We start from the raw sequence: 17,980 nt of genomic DNA, 5'->3' as shown, positions 1-17,980 counted from the left end.
ATGGCATGAAATGGATGAATGGATTCAGTATCATTTTCTGGGCTCTGGAGATTAACAGAAGGGAGCACTGCCAATCTTTACTTCTTTAAAAATACTATTATAACACTGACATTTGACTAGAAAGGTTAGCGAGGCAGCTGCTTGTCCATCCATCCCCTTAGGATGTGTTCACTCAAAAGAGAAAGAATAGGATGCCAGTGGACAAGATTATGCACCCAATGAAGAGATAAAATCTGTGACTTAAAGCACACTGCATGTTTGATACCAAAAACCAAAGCCGGACAATGATGCCAGTTGATAACTTACTTGAAATGCTATGTTAATTGAAATGTCATTAGAATTGGAAGCAATACTGAACACATAAACAACCTAAATCCAACTGTTGGTCTCACACTGACTCATTGGACCTACTTTGATTGATATTAGCAACTGCATTTAGATGTAAGAATTTAAGTAAAGTCTTTTTATTTGAAGTTTCTTTGGATCTCCTATTTTGTAACTGCTGATTTACTGTGCTTCGTATTATGCTGATTTTAATGGTGTCAATTGTTTCACTTGTATTTTTGTGACTTGCTGTATTTACAATCAGTTTTTATATTGTCATAAAAAGCTTTCATAGAAGGGGTAAATAAAATTGTAATCTGTGAGACGCAAGTCCTAGAAATAGAAGCAATAAAAAGCTTGTTGACGCTTGTGTCACTCCCACTAACTTACTTTGGAGAAAATAAACTGCTAGTCTATCAGAGCAAATGGGAACACATAAATAGAATTCAAAGTGGTTTATTGTGCTACTTTCTTTGGAAATGTGAACAGGCTGGGACAGACAAGAACTTCTAACTAAAAAACACACAATTAAATGAAAATATTTCTGGAGCAGATGCTGGAAGCGCCACTCAGTAAAATGAACAGCAGGGTTTCCAAATGTAGCAGGGCTTGCTTAGTATTACATCCAAAGGTGAGATGAGCCTCCCTGTTATGACTATTAAGTCCAATGACCTAACTCTACTGTTCCTCCTTGGAAAAGGAAGGTGGCAAGTTGGAAAGCAGGCAGGTTAAGTCCCCTGGCTGCTCACTCTTTCTCCCCGAGAGAAACCCGTTCTCTTTTGCAAACACAAAATTGAGACTCTTATGCTTTCCATCAACTATCTAGTTACAACTCAAATGGAAAAGATGGCCCAACCAATACTTTGCACTTTTTAAAAACAAGCATCTCACTGACACAGTGAAGAAACACACTTGTATAAAGTACCAATAAAAGCCAGGATCCTCAAACATCTGATGGATACATGGGCTAAACCATACTAGGAGGTGAATTCTCTGATTCATGGCACCACTGCCATAACATGTTGCTGGTGTTCCACTACACAAATGACCTTGCAAAAACAAAGCAAATTTAAAAAGGTTTTCTTACTTGGGATGTTTTAATAATAGAAAAGTTCAGCAAAAGATTAAACGCACTAGGTTTAAAGATACTGACTTGCGTGATAAGGAAATGAAAACAGAAACAGTTTTTGCATAGACAACCAAATCCTGACGATGAGATGGAATGACAACGACTGAATGCAAGCGAGAGATGGCATCTGTAATAGATAGCTCCTCTAATTCAATTAGTTAGTATATTGCTCTCTGCAAAAGGCTGTCAAAAGTTTGCTGTGTGGCATTAAACACAAAGTGCTACCCTTGCATCCCTTTTATCTGCGCTAGAGTCCATCTCCAAAAACAATTTGTTCCAAAGGTTACAAATGAAGCCACTTTCTCTAGTAGGGAACCTTGAACATTTAATGACTCTTCAGCCTTGGATCCTGCGTAATTCTTGTACAGATGTACAGATCTGTACAAAGCCAACTTTTAAAAAAAGATTTTCTCCTCTGTTAGTCATCTTGCTTCTCTCCTGCCCCCATTCTTTTTTCCAATAAAGATGAAGCTTGGATGTTAATTATAATTAGTAGGAAGAAGTCATGTCCACTCACTTTGTTCTTCTCTTTCCCACAACTGTTATTTCATGGCGCAATAGGTTAAACCATTGTGCCAGCTGAACTGCTGACTTGAAGGTTGGATTGCTGAGTTCGAAAACACAAGATGGGGTGAGCTTCCATCTGTCAGCTTTAGCTTGTGGGGACATGAGAGATGCCTCCCAGCTATCACATCTGGGCGTCATCTGGGCAACGTCTCTATAGACGGCCAATTCTCTCACACCAGAAGGGACTTGCAGTATGTTCTCAAGTTGCTTCTGACACAATTTTGAAAAGGTCCAGTATTAGAGCTGGTCAACAAAAACACAAAATACAAATTTAGAAGCACAGACAGTTGGATTAGCCGTAGTTAATGGGACTTAAGGTCAAAGTAACTTTGATTAGACTGGTTTTGATTAACCATGTGCTCCAATGATAGAGTAACTTGATATTTTCTATTTTTATCCAGAAACACAGGACATGCAAAGAAAAAGTGTTAGCCTTTGTAACCCAAGTATTTCCCAGTAAAAACCACAGCCCCGACAGGGGGAGAGCTCTCACATATGCTTTGATCTTCATGAAAATCAAAATAATTCCCACATTCCATGTTTACTACTAATTTAACATCTAAGGTTGTGGGTGCTAAAGTAATTGCTAAATATAAATCCTGACCACACAAATGTATGAAAATCCATGGCCATTCCCACCAACGGCTAGCCAGTGCACTATTCTGTTTGCCCAGATACCAATCAGCTGATTATGGAAAGCCCAGAAGCTAGATATGAAAGAAACAGCATACCTATGCTCCCCAGCATATTTCCTTTGATAGTGGTGATAATATAATAAAGATTAATCACTCCTATTGCCCATGAATTTATTTGCTAGCATAGAACTGTGTCAAATGAAAAGAGAAGTGTTGAAGGCTTTCATGGCCGAAATCACTGGGTTGCTGTGAGTTTTCTGGGCTGTATTGCCATGTTCCAGAAGCATTCTCTCCTGACATTTCACCCACATCTATGGCAGGCATCCTCAGACCTCACAACCTCTGAGGATGCTTGCCATAGATGTGGGTGAAACGTCAGGAGATAATGCTTCTGGAACATGGCCATACAGCCCGGAAAACTCACAGCAACCCATAAAAAGGAAGTGCTGTCTCCCATTCTCTTGACTCTACTAAATGACCAAACTAGCCTCAGGATTGCAATGGCATTGAGGGTTCCAAAATAGTCAAGCATATTATCAAATATGTTTGTACACAAGTGGTTTTTTTAAAAGGCAAAACTGAGAGCTGCACTTCTTTTCTTATAAACCACAGAATTACCACGGCAATTAAAGTTTTATTTAGGAAGAAGTACAATAATATTCAGAGCCAGAAGGGTGCAGTAGTATTGAACAACTAGGCTTAAAATTGTCACTTAGCTTTGGAAACCCACAGGATGATCTTGGAAAGTCCCATTTTCTCAGCCTAGGAGGAAGGCAATGACAAATCTCCTTCTGAATGAATCTTTTGAAGAAAACACTATGAACAGGGTGCCACAAATTGAGCTCATTTGGAAGACAAATAACCAGAACAAACATGTGGTCCTCCTTATCTGCATATTCTGCACCCACAGATTCAACTATGGTGATTTGAAAATATTTTTTACAATTCAAAATGCATTAATTTGCTATTTTATATAAAGGACACTATTTTATTATACAATTGTATGTAATGGGGCTTGAGCAGCCATAGATTTTGATATCTATGATGTGTGTGTGCATATCCCAGTGGTATCGCAGGCCCAGTGCATGTACAAGCAAAAGAGAAAGCCTTTCTAAAATAAATACACAGAGAAACAGATGCTTTCAGTAACTCAATGGTCTGCATAACCCAGAGGAAGAAATTCAATAAGGATGATTCCCATGTAATGAAAGAGATCTTGCATGCCTACATAAGTAAGGACCACTATCAATCCTGAATTGGTTGCTCAAGAAGAGAGTTGCTTGCAAACTGTTAATGGATCAATATAACTGGACAATGTTTTATTGATATCATAAACCTAGGAGAGCTTCTGAAGATACCGAGATTCTTTCAGACAGGTTGGTTAGCCATAGGTTAGAGAGGAACACTTTTTTCCACACAGGTTTCCTTGCAAAACCACTGAGGCTTAGAGCTGACAGAAGACTATATTTCAGGCATCATTAGCTTCCCCTAGCTTTTTATGACAATCCTAAAACTGCTCTGCTAGCATCTGCATTAGTTGAGTAAATGCAACTTGCACTGGCACAGTCATTTAGGCAATGGAGCAAGAGACCAAGATATTTTAATGAGATTCTGACTAAATGGGAAGGAGTGCCCTTTTGCCTTCCCCTTCGCTGTAAATGCTTACATCATCTTATCTTGCAAGCAGTGTCAATTATAAGGCACACTTCAAATAAATAAGAGACCCATAAGGAATGCATTAATGTGCAGCAGAGACTGAGCTAATTGTGTTGTGGGGGTGTGGAGAGGATTAAAACAAGAAGGGTGAGGTGATAAAATCATAGAATAATAGATGTGGAAGAGACTAGATGGGCCATCTGGTCCAACTCCCTGCCATGCAGGTAAAGGCACAAAGTACCCCTTTTTTTTCTTTTTTTTCGTGTCAGGAGCAACTTAAGTCGCTTCTGGAGTGAGAGAATTGGCTGTCTGCGAGGACGTTGTCCAGGGGATACCCGGATGTTTTTGGTGTTTACCATCCTTGTGGGAGGCTTCCCTCATGTCCCCGCATGGAGCTGGAGCTGTTAGAGGGAGCTCATCCACACTCTCCCCGGGTGGGATTCGAACCTGGCAGCTTTCCGGTCAGCAACCCAACCTTCAAGTCACTTAGTCCACTACGCCATCGGGGGGCTCCTAAAGTACCTCTGACAGATGGCCATCCAGAAACTGTTTAAAAGTTTCCAAGGAAGGAGCTTCTACCACACTCTGAGGCAGAGAATTCCACTGCTGAACAGCTCTTACAGTCAGGAAGTTCTTCCTAATGTTCAGGTGGAATCTCCTCTCCTGTAATTGAACCCATTGCTCTGAATCCTAGTTTCCAGGACAGCAGGAAGAAAAAAAAACAGCAGCAGAAAACAAGCATGTTCCCTCTTCCTTATGACACCTTTTCACATATTTATACATGCCCATCATGTCTCCTCTCAGCCTTCTCTTCTGCAGGCTAAACATGCCCAGCTCTTTAAGACGTTCCTCATAGGGTATGGTCTCAAAAAATACCCCTTGTATTTTAATAAATAAACCTTGTATTTTAAAAAATAGAAACTTGGATTCTAAGTGTTATGTCATTGTTACTCTGAGATAGGTATCGGTACTCCTAATTGAGAAATGTAGCCATTGAGAATGCAAGCAGAACCCTTGTGAACCCACAATCTCCTGCCATAGCTCCAATCACATAGCTCCAAACAATCTTGCTCCCTCTTACTTATGACATCCTTTCACATTTTTATACACGGCTATCGTGTCTCCTCTCAACTTTTTCTTCTGCAGTCTAAACATACCCAGTTCTTTCAGACAGTCCTCCAGACCTCTGATCATTTTAGTTGCCCTCCTCTGGACAGTTTCCAGCTTGTCAACATCTCTTTTGAACTGTGGTGCCCAGAATTGCAAATGGCAGCACATTAAATTTGGCTGGAATAAATATATATTTTGGAACAGTTAAATTAATTAAATAAACTGAGGTAAGAAAAGACCTCCATTTTTTAAAGGCTGGGTAAAAAACAGTATGATTTTGTAATGAGTATCCCAATTAAAGTGACATATATCATCTTTGGATTCTGTACAACCCATAACAAGAATGGCATTTTGTGAGAATATCAAGCTAAGCCCTTTCTCATCTACTCTCTTTTTTCTACCTTGACTGAAATGAGTCATTAAGAGCTGGGGAGGGCAGTCCTTTGGCCATAAATAAAAGTTTAATGCGTCAAGCTTGAAATTGACTAGCATTTAAGCATAAAGGTATTTTGGGCACATCATTTGGGAAGCCAAATTATGTGCTCAAAATTTTTGTTTGAAAAGATTCTAAAGCTGTAAAATTGCTCAACATGCCTATAGCATTTGGACTGAAATCGCAACATTAAATGCCTGGATAGTTGATGAAGAAGTGGTTTAACATTCTGATATGCATCTGTATGACGTATCATACCTGGGCTTTGAGAGAGCCCAAAGACTGAAAAATTACTCTCAAATATTTATAAAATTTAACCTACTCAACTAGATGTTCAATTATCTACCAGGGATGTTTGCACTGTTTCCATGTAAAAAAGCTAAAATATTGGATTTAATACAATTAATCCCCAACAATTGGGTATTACAATAAACATTTTAATAGATGCCTCAGACCAATATATGACAAAGACAGAAGCACTGCATCACTTTAATAAAGTAAGACAGAGATATACTGACAGTTTGCCATTGCCTTTTCCCTCCGCAAGATATAATATCATGGGTGAGGTAAAATGGAAAAAGATATAAATATTCACTTGCTTTCATCTGCATAAACTTGTTCATAGCTCCTTCAGTTTTGTGGAAGCTGTAACTTTATTTTGCTGGGCAAAAGGCAAAGTGGTAGCCACTGCAATAGGAGAGTGAAAAAACACTTCCTGAAATCTTTACTTTCCTATAGCAGTGGAAAAGGGTGAAATCTTGTCCTTGCAGAAACAGGGAACTCATCAGTCATGTTCCTTCCTATTACACATGTAATTAAAAGGAACGTGTTAAAAAAAAGGGCAGTAGTGCAAAGACAGGTGCCCCTCCAAGGTCCTGAGTTGCGTGAGGGCAATGCAGCCTTCCTGATACACACTTTTTCCCCCAAGAACTATACTGTCTTGAATTTTCCAAAAAGACAAATTAATCTCCTTTCAATCATTAGTCTGTGTCTTTCAATACTGTGACTCTTAGTCTTTGCTCTGCTTTGTTAGCAGACCCATCATCAGACTAATAGATCCTCAAATATTGTTTCCTATGATTGCCCCTCTGTAGACCAGAAGGAAACAACTTAAGGTCTTTCAAATGTTGTTTTATAGCATTTGCTATCAGCTCGAGCTAGGACAGACCATGATAAAGGGTGATCTAAGCGAACCTACACCTTTCTGAGACTTTGCAGTTTCCATTTATAACCTAAGTCCTTTTGACCACTGTCCTCTGATCTATTTTCCCCAGTGATATCCAGTTCTAGCCTATGCTTTGTACTAGTTGTCTCTATGCATGTTATAAAGTTTGGGATCGGGTTGAATTTAGATTTTATCACATGATAGGTTTGTCGCACAATTGCACACGCTTCTGAGTTTAATCCTTCCTTATTACACAATATTGTGACTCTTCTGTTGTTGCATTACATTTCCATCCTTGTTGTTCCATCTTTTTCGTGATGGGAAAATCTTATTAATGGCTACTCAATTATTATTTCTGGTGTGATCATTTCATTCCACTGCAGTTCCGATATTTTGGCAGCTATGTGATATGTGTGGGCGTGGTTCTGTCTGTATCTCCTGCTTCTAGCCCTAAACAGGGTAAGTCACTCTACTTACAGTGTTCAGTCAAAAAGAGTATCATGGTATACAGGCACAACGTTGTTTTTATTCCAGTCTCTGGTTTTTATTTTCTAAAATTTGTTCTGCAGAAGTCACTCAGTTGTGTTGCCATTGCGGGTTGCAATTATGTAATAATGACAGCACAATCCATTTGCAAGAAACCGTAGGACTACTCAATTGTGTGATTGCAGCATATGAACAAAAAAAAGGAACAGCATATTTGTGTGAACATAGAATGGACATGGGTAGGAAAGTGGAGTCAAGCGAAACAGATTAGAAGACTGACTGTAGGAAGTTGCATCACCAAAGCAGCACCATAACTATTGCAGTGGTTCTCAAACTAAGGTCCCCAGACGTTTTTGGCCTTCAACTCTCAGAAATCCTAACAGCTGGGATTTCTGGGAGTTGTAGGCCAAAAACATCTGGGGACCCCAGGTTGAGAACCACTGCTCTGTTAAGAAGAGAAAGTAATAATAATAATAATAATAATAATAATAATAATAATAATAATATGATTTAATACAATGTAATAATAATTATAATTCACTATTATAATTGTATATTTATATTACATGCAATATTACTAATAATATTGCAATATAGTCGTATAATATAATATATTGTATGTATATATACTTGTAAACCGCCCTGAGTCCCCTTCAGGGTAAGAAAGGTGGGATATAAATGTCGTAAATAAATAAATAAATAAATAAAAGTGTTTGTTTCCATACTGGTATGCCTCCCTTTCCTTAAACAACTTAATTGCTGTGAGACAACAGGCAGGTGTGATAAATCCCTGTTACATTTTCCTTTTCCTTTGCTATCTATCAGGCCAAGCAACACCATTACACCACTGTGATCCATGCCCTCTGATTCCAACAACCCAAAGCCTTTTCTTTGTCTTGAATGTTACATTAAGATTGGCCCATGCTTTGTTTTTTGACTCAAACCTCAATTCCACTTTCAATGAGATAAAAAATTAAAGGCAATCATCTCTCTAGTTTGTCTCTGCCACAAAGCTACTACATCGCCATTGGTGAAGTGCCACCTGTTAATCACAATCACCCAAAACAAATGCGCAATACAAAGATCATACTGGAAGGTCAATAATGAATGTTGAATGCCTGGAAATGCTGCATAAAATTAAATCTGTTATTTATCTTTCCATGCACATTATCTCCGAAATGTTTACTACTGTCCTCAAAAATAAAACCCTATTTGGCACTGAGAAGGACTGCTAAAGAAGGTCTAAGGTAAAGATAAAGGTTTCCCCCTGACATTAAGTCTAGTCGTGTCCGACTCTGGGGGTTGGTGCTCTTCTTCATTTCTAAAACGAAGAGCCGGCATTATCTATAGACACCTCCAAGGTCATGTGGCCAGCATGACTGCATGGAGTGCCGTTACCTTCCCGCCGGAGCTGTACCTGTTGATCTACTCACATTTGCATGTTTTCGAACTGCTAGGTTGGCAGAAGCTGGAGCTAACAGCGAGAGCTCACCCCGCTCCCTGGATTCAAACTGCCGACCTTTTGACCAGCAAGTTCAGCAGCTCAGTAGTTTAGCCTGCTGCATCACTAGGGGCTCCATTGGTCTACATTGGCTAAAATTAGAGTTCCAACTTCAATATATTTCCTATCTAGTGATGGAATAAAGCAATTAAATAATAAAAAGGGTTAATGATTGCAGTTCTCAATTCTTATGTTTACTTGCATTCTTTAACAGAGCTACAATTTAGTCAGAAAAGGGGTATTGGTTTTCCAAGGAGCAGGCATGACATTCATCCCCTGGCACCTTTCATTAGCAGACTAGAAGATGTCCTTTCACCTTAAAAGTTGCTATTCAAAGTCTCCTCACATGCATCAACTTCAGCAATGGCTCCAACAATTTTCCCCTTAAAATTATGAGTTTAAGTTTCCATAATTTATTTTCTCCATATAAATTCATAATATAAAAATGACAAATTACCCAGTCATAATGGGCAATTAATTCAAGGTCACAATAGAGGGTTATACATTTTTTCCTGGTTAATTCAGGCAAACGGGGAAATTAATACTGACGGGGTGTCACAACTCTGAGCTGTGAAAACTTCGTGCACAGAGATAGCACTATGATTCCACCTTTTAAAAATATTATAAATATTTCCATTTTTATTTTGTTTATTAATGTTTTTTCCAAAGGATATGATAGGGAAACGGGGAAGGGTAGGGATGTTAATATTAATGTCAGTAATAAAGTAAAATAATAATTAATAGAGCTCCCAATGGTGCAGTGGGTTAAACTGTTGAGCTGTTGAAATTGCTGACCGAAAGGTCAGTGGTTCGAATCCAGGGTGCAGGGTGAGCTCCCGCTGTTAACCCCAGCTTCTGCCAACCTAGAAGTTTGAAAACATGCAAATGTGAGTAGATCAATAGGTACCGTTCAGGCGGGAAGGTAATGGTGCTCCATGCGGTCATACTGGCCACATGACCTAGGAGGCATCTATGGACAACACTGGAGATGAGCACCAACCCCCAGAGTTGGACCCAACTAGACTTAATGTCAAGGGGAAACCTTTACCTTTTTCCAGACAAATACTCTGGCCTCAGTCCTATTGGTATCTTTAGTAAATTTATGGAATCAATGGAATAAATATGTTGCTTCTCCAAGAAACAATTCAACAAATCTTCTCTAGTTGGATCCATTAGGCTTCACAACAAAGGTACTGCCTTCTTCCCCATTTCATGGTGGGAAAGGCTACTAACCTCTCCATCCTGGAAATGCTTCTTGAGTTGCTTCAGCATGAGGCAGAGTTTTTTGGATTGCACTCCACTGTACGCCAGCAACATGCTGCCAAACTGACGCTCCGTGATCCGCCCATTCACGGGATCATGCCTTTCAAACTGGAAAAGGAAAAAAAGGAAGAAATCTAAATCCTTGCATGTATTAATTCATTCATTTCAATTCAGAATACCACTAACAGTTTTATTTTAAGAGTTTTTTTTAAAAAAAACTAAAAAGCACATGCAAGCAAAAACAATTTTGACAGAAAAAATGGTGCTAATGAACCCTATAATCAACATAAGCAAAAATTAATTTGCAGTAATCATAAAAGAGCTGGCATATTTTATCTTCCCCCTTCATTTGTTCCATTCTTTTTGGAACTGCTAACTATGTGGCCATAATGTTGATTTATCACCTCTACCTGGAATTAATGCAAGCTCATCTGTAAGGGTTCTGATGTATTGTTTAAAGTAAGTTTTTAGTGCATATTCTTCAAGTGTTCAACATTTTAATAAGAGCTATTTTAAAAAGAAATTTAAAGGGTGATAATAAACTCAAAATGAGTACTGAGATAGTAAGTCTAGATCCAGCATGGCATAGTAGTTTGAGCTTTGGACTACAACTCTAGGGTTTAAATTCCCACATGGCCATGGAAAGACACTGGGCAACTTTGGGCAAGTCACACTTTCTCACCCTTAGAGGAAGGCAAAGCAAGCCAGTTATGAACAAATCTTGCCAATGAAACTAGTGCTGTTTCAGCGTTGCTTCCTATTTTTTTCCAAAGACACCAAAAGTCCTCCAGTGTTTTGCTTCTAAAATGTTTAAGAAACTTTTATTGATGGGTTTAAAAGATACAAATGCATTCAGATGCCTTCTCACAGAAGAAACCTTCCATAATTTTTGATATAAACTTAGAATCATAGAATCATAGACTTAGAAGAGACCTTCTGGCTCACCCAGTCCAACCCCCTGTCAAGAAGCAGGAAAATAGCATTCAAAGCACCCCTGACAGATGGCCATCCAGCCTCTGTTTAAAAGCTTCCAAAGAAGGAGCCTCCACCACACTCCATAGCAGAGAGTTCCACTGCTGAATAGCTCTCACAGTTAGGACGATCTTCCTAACGTTCAGGTGGAATCTCATTTCCTGTAGTTTGAAGCCCCATTGTTCTGCATCCTAGTCTCCAGGGCAGCTGAAAACAAGCTTGCTCCCTCTTCCCTATGGCTTTCCCTCACATATTTATACATGGCCATCATGTCTTCTTTCCTCTTTCTCTTCTGCAGTCTAAGTTGCCCCCCTCTGAACGCATTCCAGCTTGTCAACATCTCCCTTCAATTGTGGTGCCCAGAATTGGACACAGCGTGATTTCAGGTGTGGTCTGACCAAGGCAGATGATAAACTTGGTGAAATTGTTTCGATATCACTGCTGTGAACTCTCCATTTTCCCCTTATGCACACCAACTCCCTTCTTCTACTTCTTAGGCCCCTTCCACACAGCTGAATAAAATTCCACATTATCTGCTTTGAACTGGAATTTATGGCAGTGTGTCCATGGTAATCACTGTTCACTGAGATCTATGATTCTTGCATACTATTAGTTACTATAAACCACTGCTTTTTAAACTGTGGGCCCTGATCCCAAATGAGGCCAATTAGCTCAATGTTGGGGCCCAAAAATTTGGCAACAGTAAATGGTTTCTAAGGGCCCTTCCATACAGCCCTGTATCTCAGAATATCAAGGCAGAAAATCCCACAATATCTGCTTTGAACTGGGTTATCTGAGTCTACACTCAGATAATGTGGGATTTTCCGCCTTGATATTCTGGGATATAGGACTGTGTGGAAGGGCCCTGAATGTCACCTTGTGGGTGTTTTAGGCATTTACACAAATCTGTTGTGCAGTGTTTATAGTGGACTCTGCAGAAGATGCTTCAGTGGTACTTCATGAAAAGTAAAACCAGCCTCTTTAGCAAGCTTTGAAAATGCTGATTTTGTTATCAGGAAAGGTTTTTATATTTATTTTATATATCTATATGCCCGGAGTGATGTAAACATTTCTTGGACTGAGAGGGGTTGTGAGTCAAAAAGTTTAAGAAAAAAATAAAGAACAGTTTATTTCCAAATCTTAAACCCATTTTTTATTTTCATTTATTTCACTGAAATGTTTAGAATCTACAGTATATCAAAACTGATTAGATCAATTTAAAACAATCTGAAACAAAAGAAGATGATTCACGGATAGTAAAAACATACTGGATAAGTTAAATAAAACCATTTGCTGTTTTACTTATTTTATCATTTATTAAAGTATTTATATCTCACCCTATACGAGAATCTCAATACACAATAAAATCAATGAAGAGCAGGTAAAAATAATTTTAAAATACTGAAAACATATTAAACCATATAACGCTTGAAGAGAATGTAAGATAAGTTAAAACATATTAAAAGAATGCTACTGCTAAGGTTCTTTGTATAAACTATTTCAACTTGGCTCATGGGACTCAGAAGATAAAACTCCTATCTTTGAGGACAGCGGGATGGAGGAAAAATGATAAACTTATCTGGAAAACCTCTTTGCTATCATGGGATGGAGATAAGTGAGCCCTGGACTCAAAGGCACGCTTGCCTCACTCTCTCAAGGTAGAAGTCCACACTCCAGTTCAATAGCATTTTCACTTTTACCCAAGAGGTTTACAACATAAATACCCATATTGAAAGGAGAATGCAAAAAGCATTTTGGAGGAAATCTCAGATACAGCTGAAGTTGTATTGTGCCTGATCACATATTTCCTCTTATCTGGGAAAAGCAAAGTATGCTAAAGGACATTTTTTTCTAAACATCTGTGCATTTATTAAATCAGATTCCAACTTTGAGACCAGAGACCTTGGAGAAATTCATACCTTCAGGATTCTTTACTTGTTATCATGCAACCGTGAATAATAGTTTAAATATTTGAAAAGATACAGTATTTCTAGTAGCAACACCAGTTGTTTTTTTTAGTGATGCACATTTCCACTACTAAAGAATATTTACTACAGCAATCTGAGATCTAATGTGATCGCAGTGCCTGTCAAGCAGTAAACATATACTAGAGCAGGCGATAAACTAAAAGAACAAAGCATAACCAATTCTGTCTGTTGGGTTTCACAGAGTTTTCACCTGTATTGGGAAGAAAAACCTGCCAATGAAGTTATAAAGCCACAGAAATATAATAGTCCTGTCCTAACTTGACAAGCTATGCTCTTCAAAGAAATTCTTCTTTCATACTGTCAAAAGCTGGATAGAATACTGCTGCATCATTTAGACAGGACTGCATAATAAACCAAAACCAGTTGCAATTTGTCAGTCACTTTGACAGCATTTAAGTATTTTCCAACTTTGCAGAGGTTTGCCAAAAGCTCTGGAGTAAGCACATGTTGTGCTCATCAAAACAGAAAAAACTGCAGTAAGCATGCCAACATTATGCTTTACATAACTGACAAACCCTGTGCTCCCTTGAACAGATATCCCCTGCCAAAAATGTTTTCTATACAAATCCTTCAAATATTTGGCAGACGGACACCAAAAACCCTTCAACACTTATCATGGGTTAACCTTCTCCAGATATTTAAAAACCATATTCCTACAGCTTTCCGGCATAGGATAGGATTAAGGTTTGCAGAAAGAAACCTGGTTTTTACATAAGACGTTTCCCCCAGGCTGTTGTTGTATATAAGCCATGCTTTAATATCCCTCAAATATATATGAAGGGATTCCCTCATCCACCTAACTGAACTTTGCTACACCAGTAAAAGACTTGCCTCAGGTTATGTCTGCCTGCATTCTTGCTATTCCATTCTGTGAGAGTAAAATATATTTTGTTAATTATATGACCTCCAGTGCTAGAGTAATTACACTCCTCTATTTGTTGTTGTTTCTATGAGCCTTCAAGTCCTTCCAGACTTCCAGAGACCCTAAGGTGAACCCATTACGGGTTCTAAGCAAGATTTGTTGGGGGGGAAGTGTCTTTACTTTCCTTTGAGACATTGAAAATGTGATTTGCCCAAGGTCACTCATGAGTCTCCATGACCAAGAGGGGTTATGAACCCTGGTTTTCAGAGTTCAACATTCAAATGACTATACCACATTGTCTCACATGTTCCTCTTTACAGTGAACAGACATCAGTTCCAGAGTCACATATATTTGTATGATCTACAGTACCAGAGTAACTATGTTCCCTAGTACTAGTTGCTGGAGAACAAGAAGAACAGGAGGATGTTAATTTGTTCTTGCATTGCTTGTTGGTATCTCATTGGGAAACCTGGCTGGTCACCTGGGCAAGGCTCATCCATGGTATGATTAATTAAAAAATTCATGGGTGATTCAACCATCATGGGGCTTATTTCTGAAGAGGATGAATCTGCCTATCAGGATGAGGTAAATTGGCTGCTCTTGTGGTGCAGGGACAATAATCTGGTTCTTAACATCAATAAGACCAAAGAGTTCATAGTGGACAACAGAAACAACAGACCAGAAATCCAGCCCTTGGTCATAAATGGGAACCAAGTGGAGCGGGGGGCCAGTTTTAAGTTCCTGGGTGTCATTGTTAAGGAGGATCTGACCTGGGGTCCCCATACAGCAATGCTGGTGAAGAAAGGCCAGAAGAGACTGTACTACCTGAGGCTTATAAAGAACCAACAAACGAATGAAAAACTGCTGGTGACTTTCTACTGCTGTGCTATACAGCGTGCCCTAACCTACAGCATCTATGCATGGTTTTGTAACTGCACAGTAGCAGACAGGAAGGCATTCCAAAGGGTCACCACTTCTGCACAGAGACTCACTGGTTACCTTCTCCCCTCTTTGGAAGAACTTTATAGGTCCTGTAGTCTTAAGTAAGCTCAGAGCATTCTTGGGGATGGATCTCACCCAGCATATTCTTTTTTTGAATTACCATTTGGTAGGTGGTAAAAGGTGACAAAGGCAAGGACAAACCGACTGAGAGACAGCTTTTATCTTAGAGCTGTAACTATATTGAACTCCATGGCTTCACATTGTTGTGGCATTGGGGGCTATGTGGTGATGGTGGGAGTGTGGAGGGATGTGTGTGTTGTTTTGTGATGTGGAAAGTATTTAATTTAATTTTGTTGTATAATGTATGATGATAATAAAGTTATTCTATTCTATTCAGAAGAGCTGTCCTTGAGTTCTTATCTTTTCAATGCAGGAATGATACAATCAGCTTGACTATGCACACCAGATCTAAAATGGCTTTCCTTATATAAAATGGCAAAACCAAGGTTTGGTTTTGGGTTTCAAAAACATTTTCAAGCTCTGGATGGTGACATCCATGGATACAAAAGGCCAACTGTATATATGTGGCTCTCCTCCAGGCAAGCATATCTCTGACAATAGGATAAAGAGAGGACACTCTAGCCAAACAAGAAAATTAAAATATGCATTTGTGTTCAAATCTACTTCCACAGACTTCCCCCTCCCCTGTGGTTACAAGCTGTAGCACTGTATAACCTAGAGTTTCTCAAACTGTACTCTTCTTGATGTTTTTGACTTCAGCTCCCATAATTCCTAACACCTGGTAAATGGGCTGGGATTCAGGGAACTGAAGTCCAAAACACCTGGAGGAGAACAGTTTGAGACACTGGTATAACTTATCTAAGACTATATACAGGCAGTCCCTGTATATATAGCAGGTGGATTCCCTTCTAGTCTTGCTCAGTTTTAAACAGATGAGAAAGATGGAAACTCAACATCTAAGCATGGCTTCAGTGAAAGTGCAATGTGTTTCATATGATTAAGTGCCATGCATTTATCATGTATGATGAATGCATATGTATCTCCCCTCCTTCCATCAAAAAATCACAATTCGTTTATGGATACCTTGGAGAAAAGATGTGTGCTCTATGATCAGCTACCCACTCTGTAGTAACTTAATGTTTTGTGCAAAATGGGACAAGCACACATACTAAGGGCAAAGACCACAGAACTTGGTGGGATTTATCTTTGAGTCAATATGCTTTTGGTCATACTGCGTATTGTCTGCGTGTGGAACAGCAGAAATCTGAACTACAGAACAACCATGAAATGAGGTATAGTAGACTATGATGTATTTTATACAAGCAAACATCTCTTTAAAACACATTGAAACGAGAACTGCTTTAAGTTCAACATTAATCTAGCCAAACGTGATGCTTCAATATGGGACATGCAAATACTTCATGAAAGCACTTAAATATGTAATAAAAATAGCTAGTTATATAGTTCCCCCAAGGAAGCATTCCTCCATGAATAATCATACCCTATTTGCTTTCCTCCAGAAGTAGTTGAAATAAGAAATATTCTCTTCCTCTTCGGTTGCCCTTGTAGAGATGTAAAACATACATACAAAATGGCCTTGAGATCAAGGCCCCTTTGAGACATCATGGAATAAAATTTAACAGTTCAAGGATAATGGCTTCTCACTGAAATCCAGTTCACTGCTGTTAAATAAAAGATTTAAGGAACTTTCTATTGTTGCACAATGAAACAGCAATTGAGATGAGGCAGATAGCTTAATATATTTGCAAAAAAAGTATTTTTTGGTATTTTTCAGTGCAGCCTTTGTCCTTTCCCATACATTTGTCACACAGTGAGGAAGGGGACTTTAAACAGAGCAAGATGACAGATCAGATCTCAAGACTGTCTCATTGCATGCACAGGCCTACATTCTTAAAAAATCTGATAAGTGCAGTTTCCCTAAATGAAAATTGAACACTCACACAAGTCTTATACTACAAAATATTTATTTGTATAGTGTGTAAGCGTAACAGTTTACATACAAAGTACACAGAGGTAGTGAGACATAGGCTCCATCTACACTGTCATATAATGTATTTTGAAGCTATATTGTATTAGTTTACACTGACCATATGGCTGCATTATATGGTAGTGTAGATGGGACCATAGTGTTTTGATTGCTGGACTACAATATTGGAAGACTAGCACCGAAATTCCTACTGAGCCACGAAAATTCACTGGATAACCTTGGGCAAGTCACACTTTCTCAGGCCTAGAGGAAAGCAATTCCAAACCTACCTTGCCAAGAAAGCCATAGAATAAGGTTGCCATAAGGCAGTGTCTCCTTGAGGATATATAGAAACATCAAAGCACAATTTCTGAATGCTAGAATGGAGGCCACTGTCTATGGTTCTGCATTGGTCATTCTTTTCCACATGCCTCCCGATTCAAAGGAAGTAACCATGTGTTATACCGCAATGTTACCTGCCCCCTAAAGTTTATGATTCAAATAGACTACAAACATGTACAGTATATGACTTTCCCCCCTTTATTAAAGTACTTTCCCAGGAGTCCAGAGTTGTGTAGGTTTGAAGATTTAGAAGATCAGGAAAAGGCATAGCAGCAGCTGTACTCCATGAACTATATATTGTGTCTAACCCTTCAATAAATTGTATCGATTTGATGATTTCTGTGCAACTTGTGTTTTTTAAACTGTGTACTGTATCTTTTTCTTATATAAAGTGTATATAAACTACTTCTTAAAATGTATCAAAATGTAAACTTGAGACAGCTATACCTACTGTTTAGATAATCTCCTGGGAATGGGAAAGGTTAAGCAAATCCCCCTAGCTATTTCCCACACCAGATAATCATCAAATCCATTGTGTGTAGGCAAGGATAGGTGATCCAAGGTGTTTGAGCATTTTACCTGAGGCTGAGTCTCAG

The 17,980-nt window shown here is 38.8% G+C and overlaps 1 protein-coding gene across 2 annotated transcripts in view; it reads right to left on the bottom strand.

Moving 5' to 3' along the window:
• Positions 1 to 17,980, bottom strand: part of micu1 (mitochondrial calcium uptake 1) — a 202,469-nt gene that overhangs the window by 51,353 nt on the left and 133,136 nt on the right. For both annotated transcript variants that reach the window (XR_010004610.1, XM_008106670.3), the window contains exon 9: positions 10,240 to 10,377. Coding sequence is in view for 1 of the 2 variants with exons in the window: in XM_008106670.3 (XP_008104877.1) it covers positions 10,240 to 10,377 (138 nt within the window). In the remaining variant the exon portion in view is untranslated. The remainder of the gene's footprint in view (positions 1 to 10,239; positions 10,378 to 17,980) is intronic.

Source organism: Anolis carolinensis, chromosome 3 (genome assembly GCF_035594765.1).
Source record: "Anolis carolinensis isolate JA03-04 chromosome 3, rAnoCar3.1.pri, whole genome shotgun sequence".
Lineage (NCBI taxonomy): Eukaryota > Metazoa > Chordata > Lepidosauria > Squamata > Dactyloidae > Anolis > Anolis carolinensis.
Note: the sequence above shows the minus strand (reverse complement) of the source record. Positions and strands in the feature narration are given on the sequence as shown.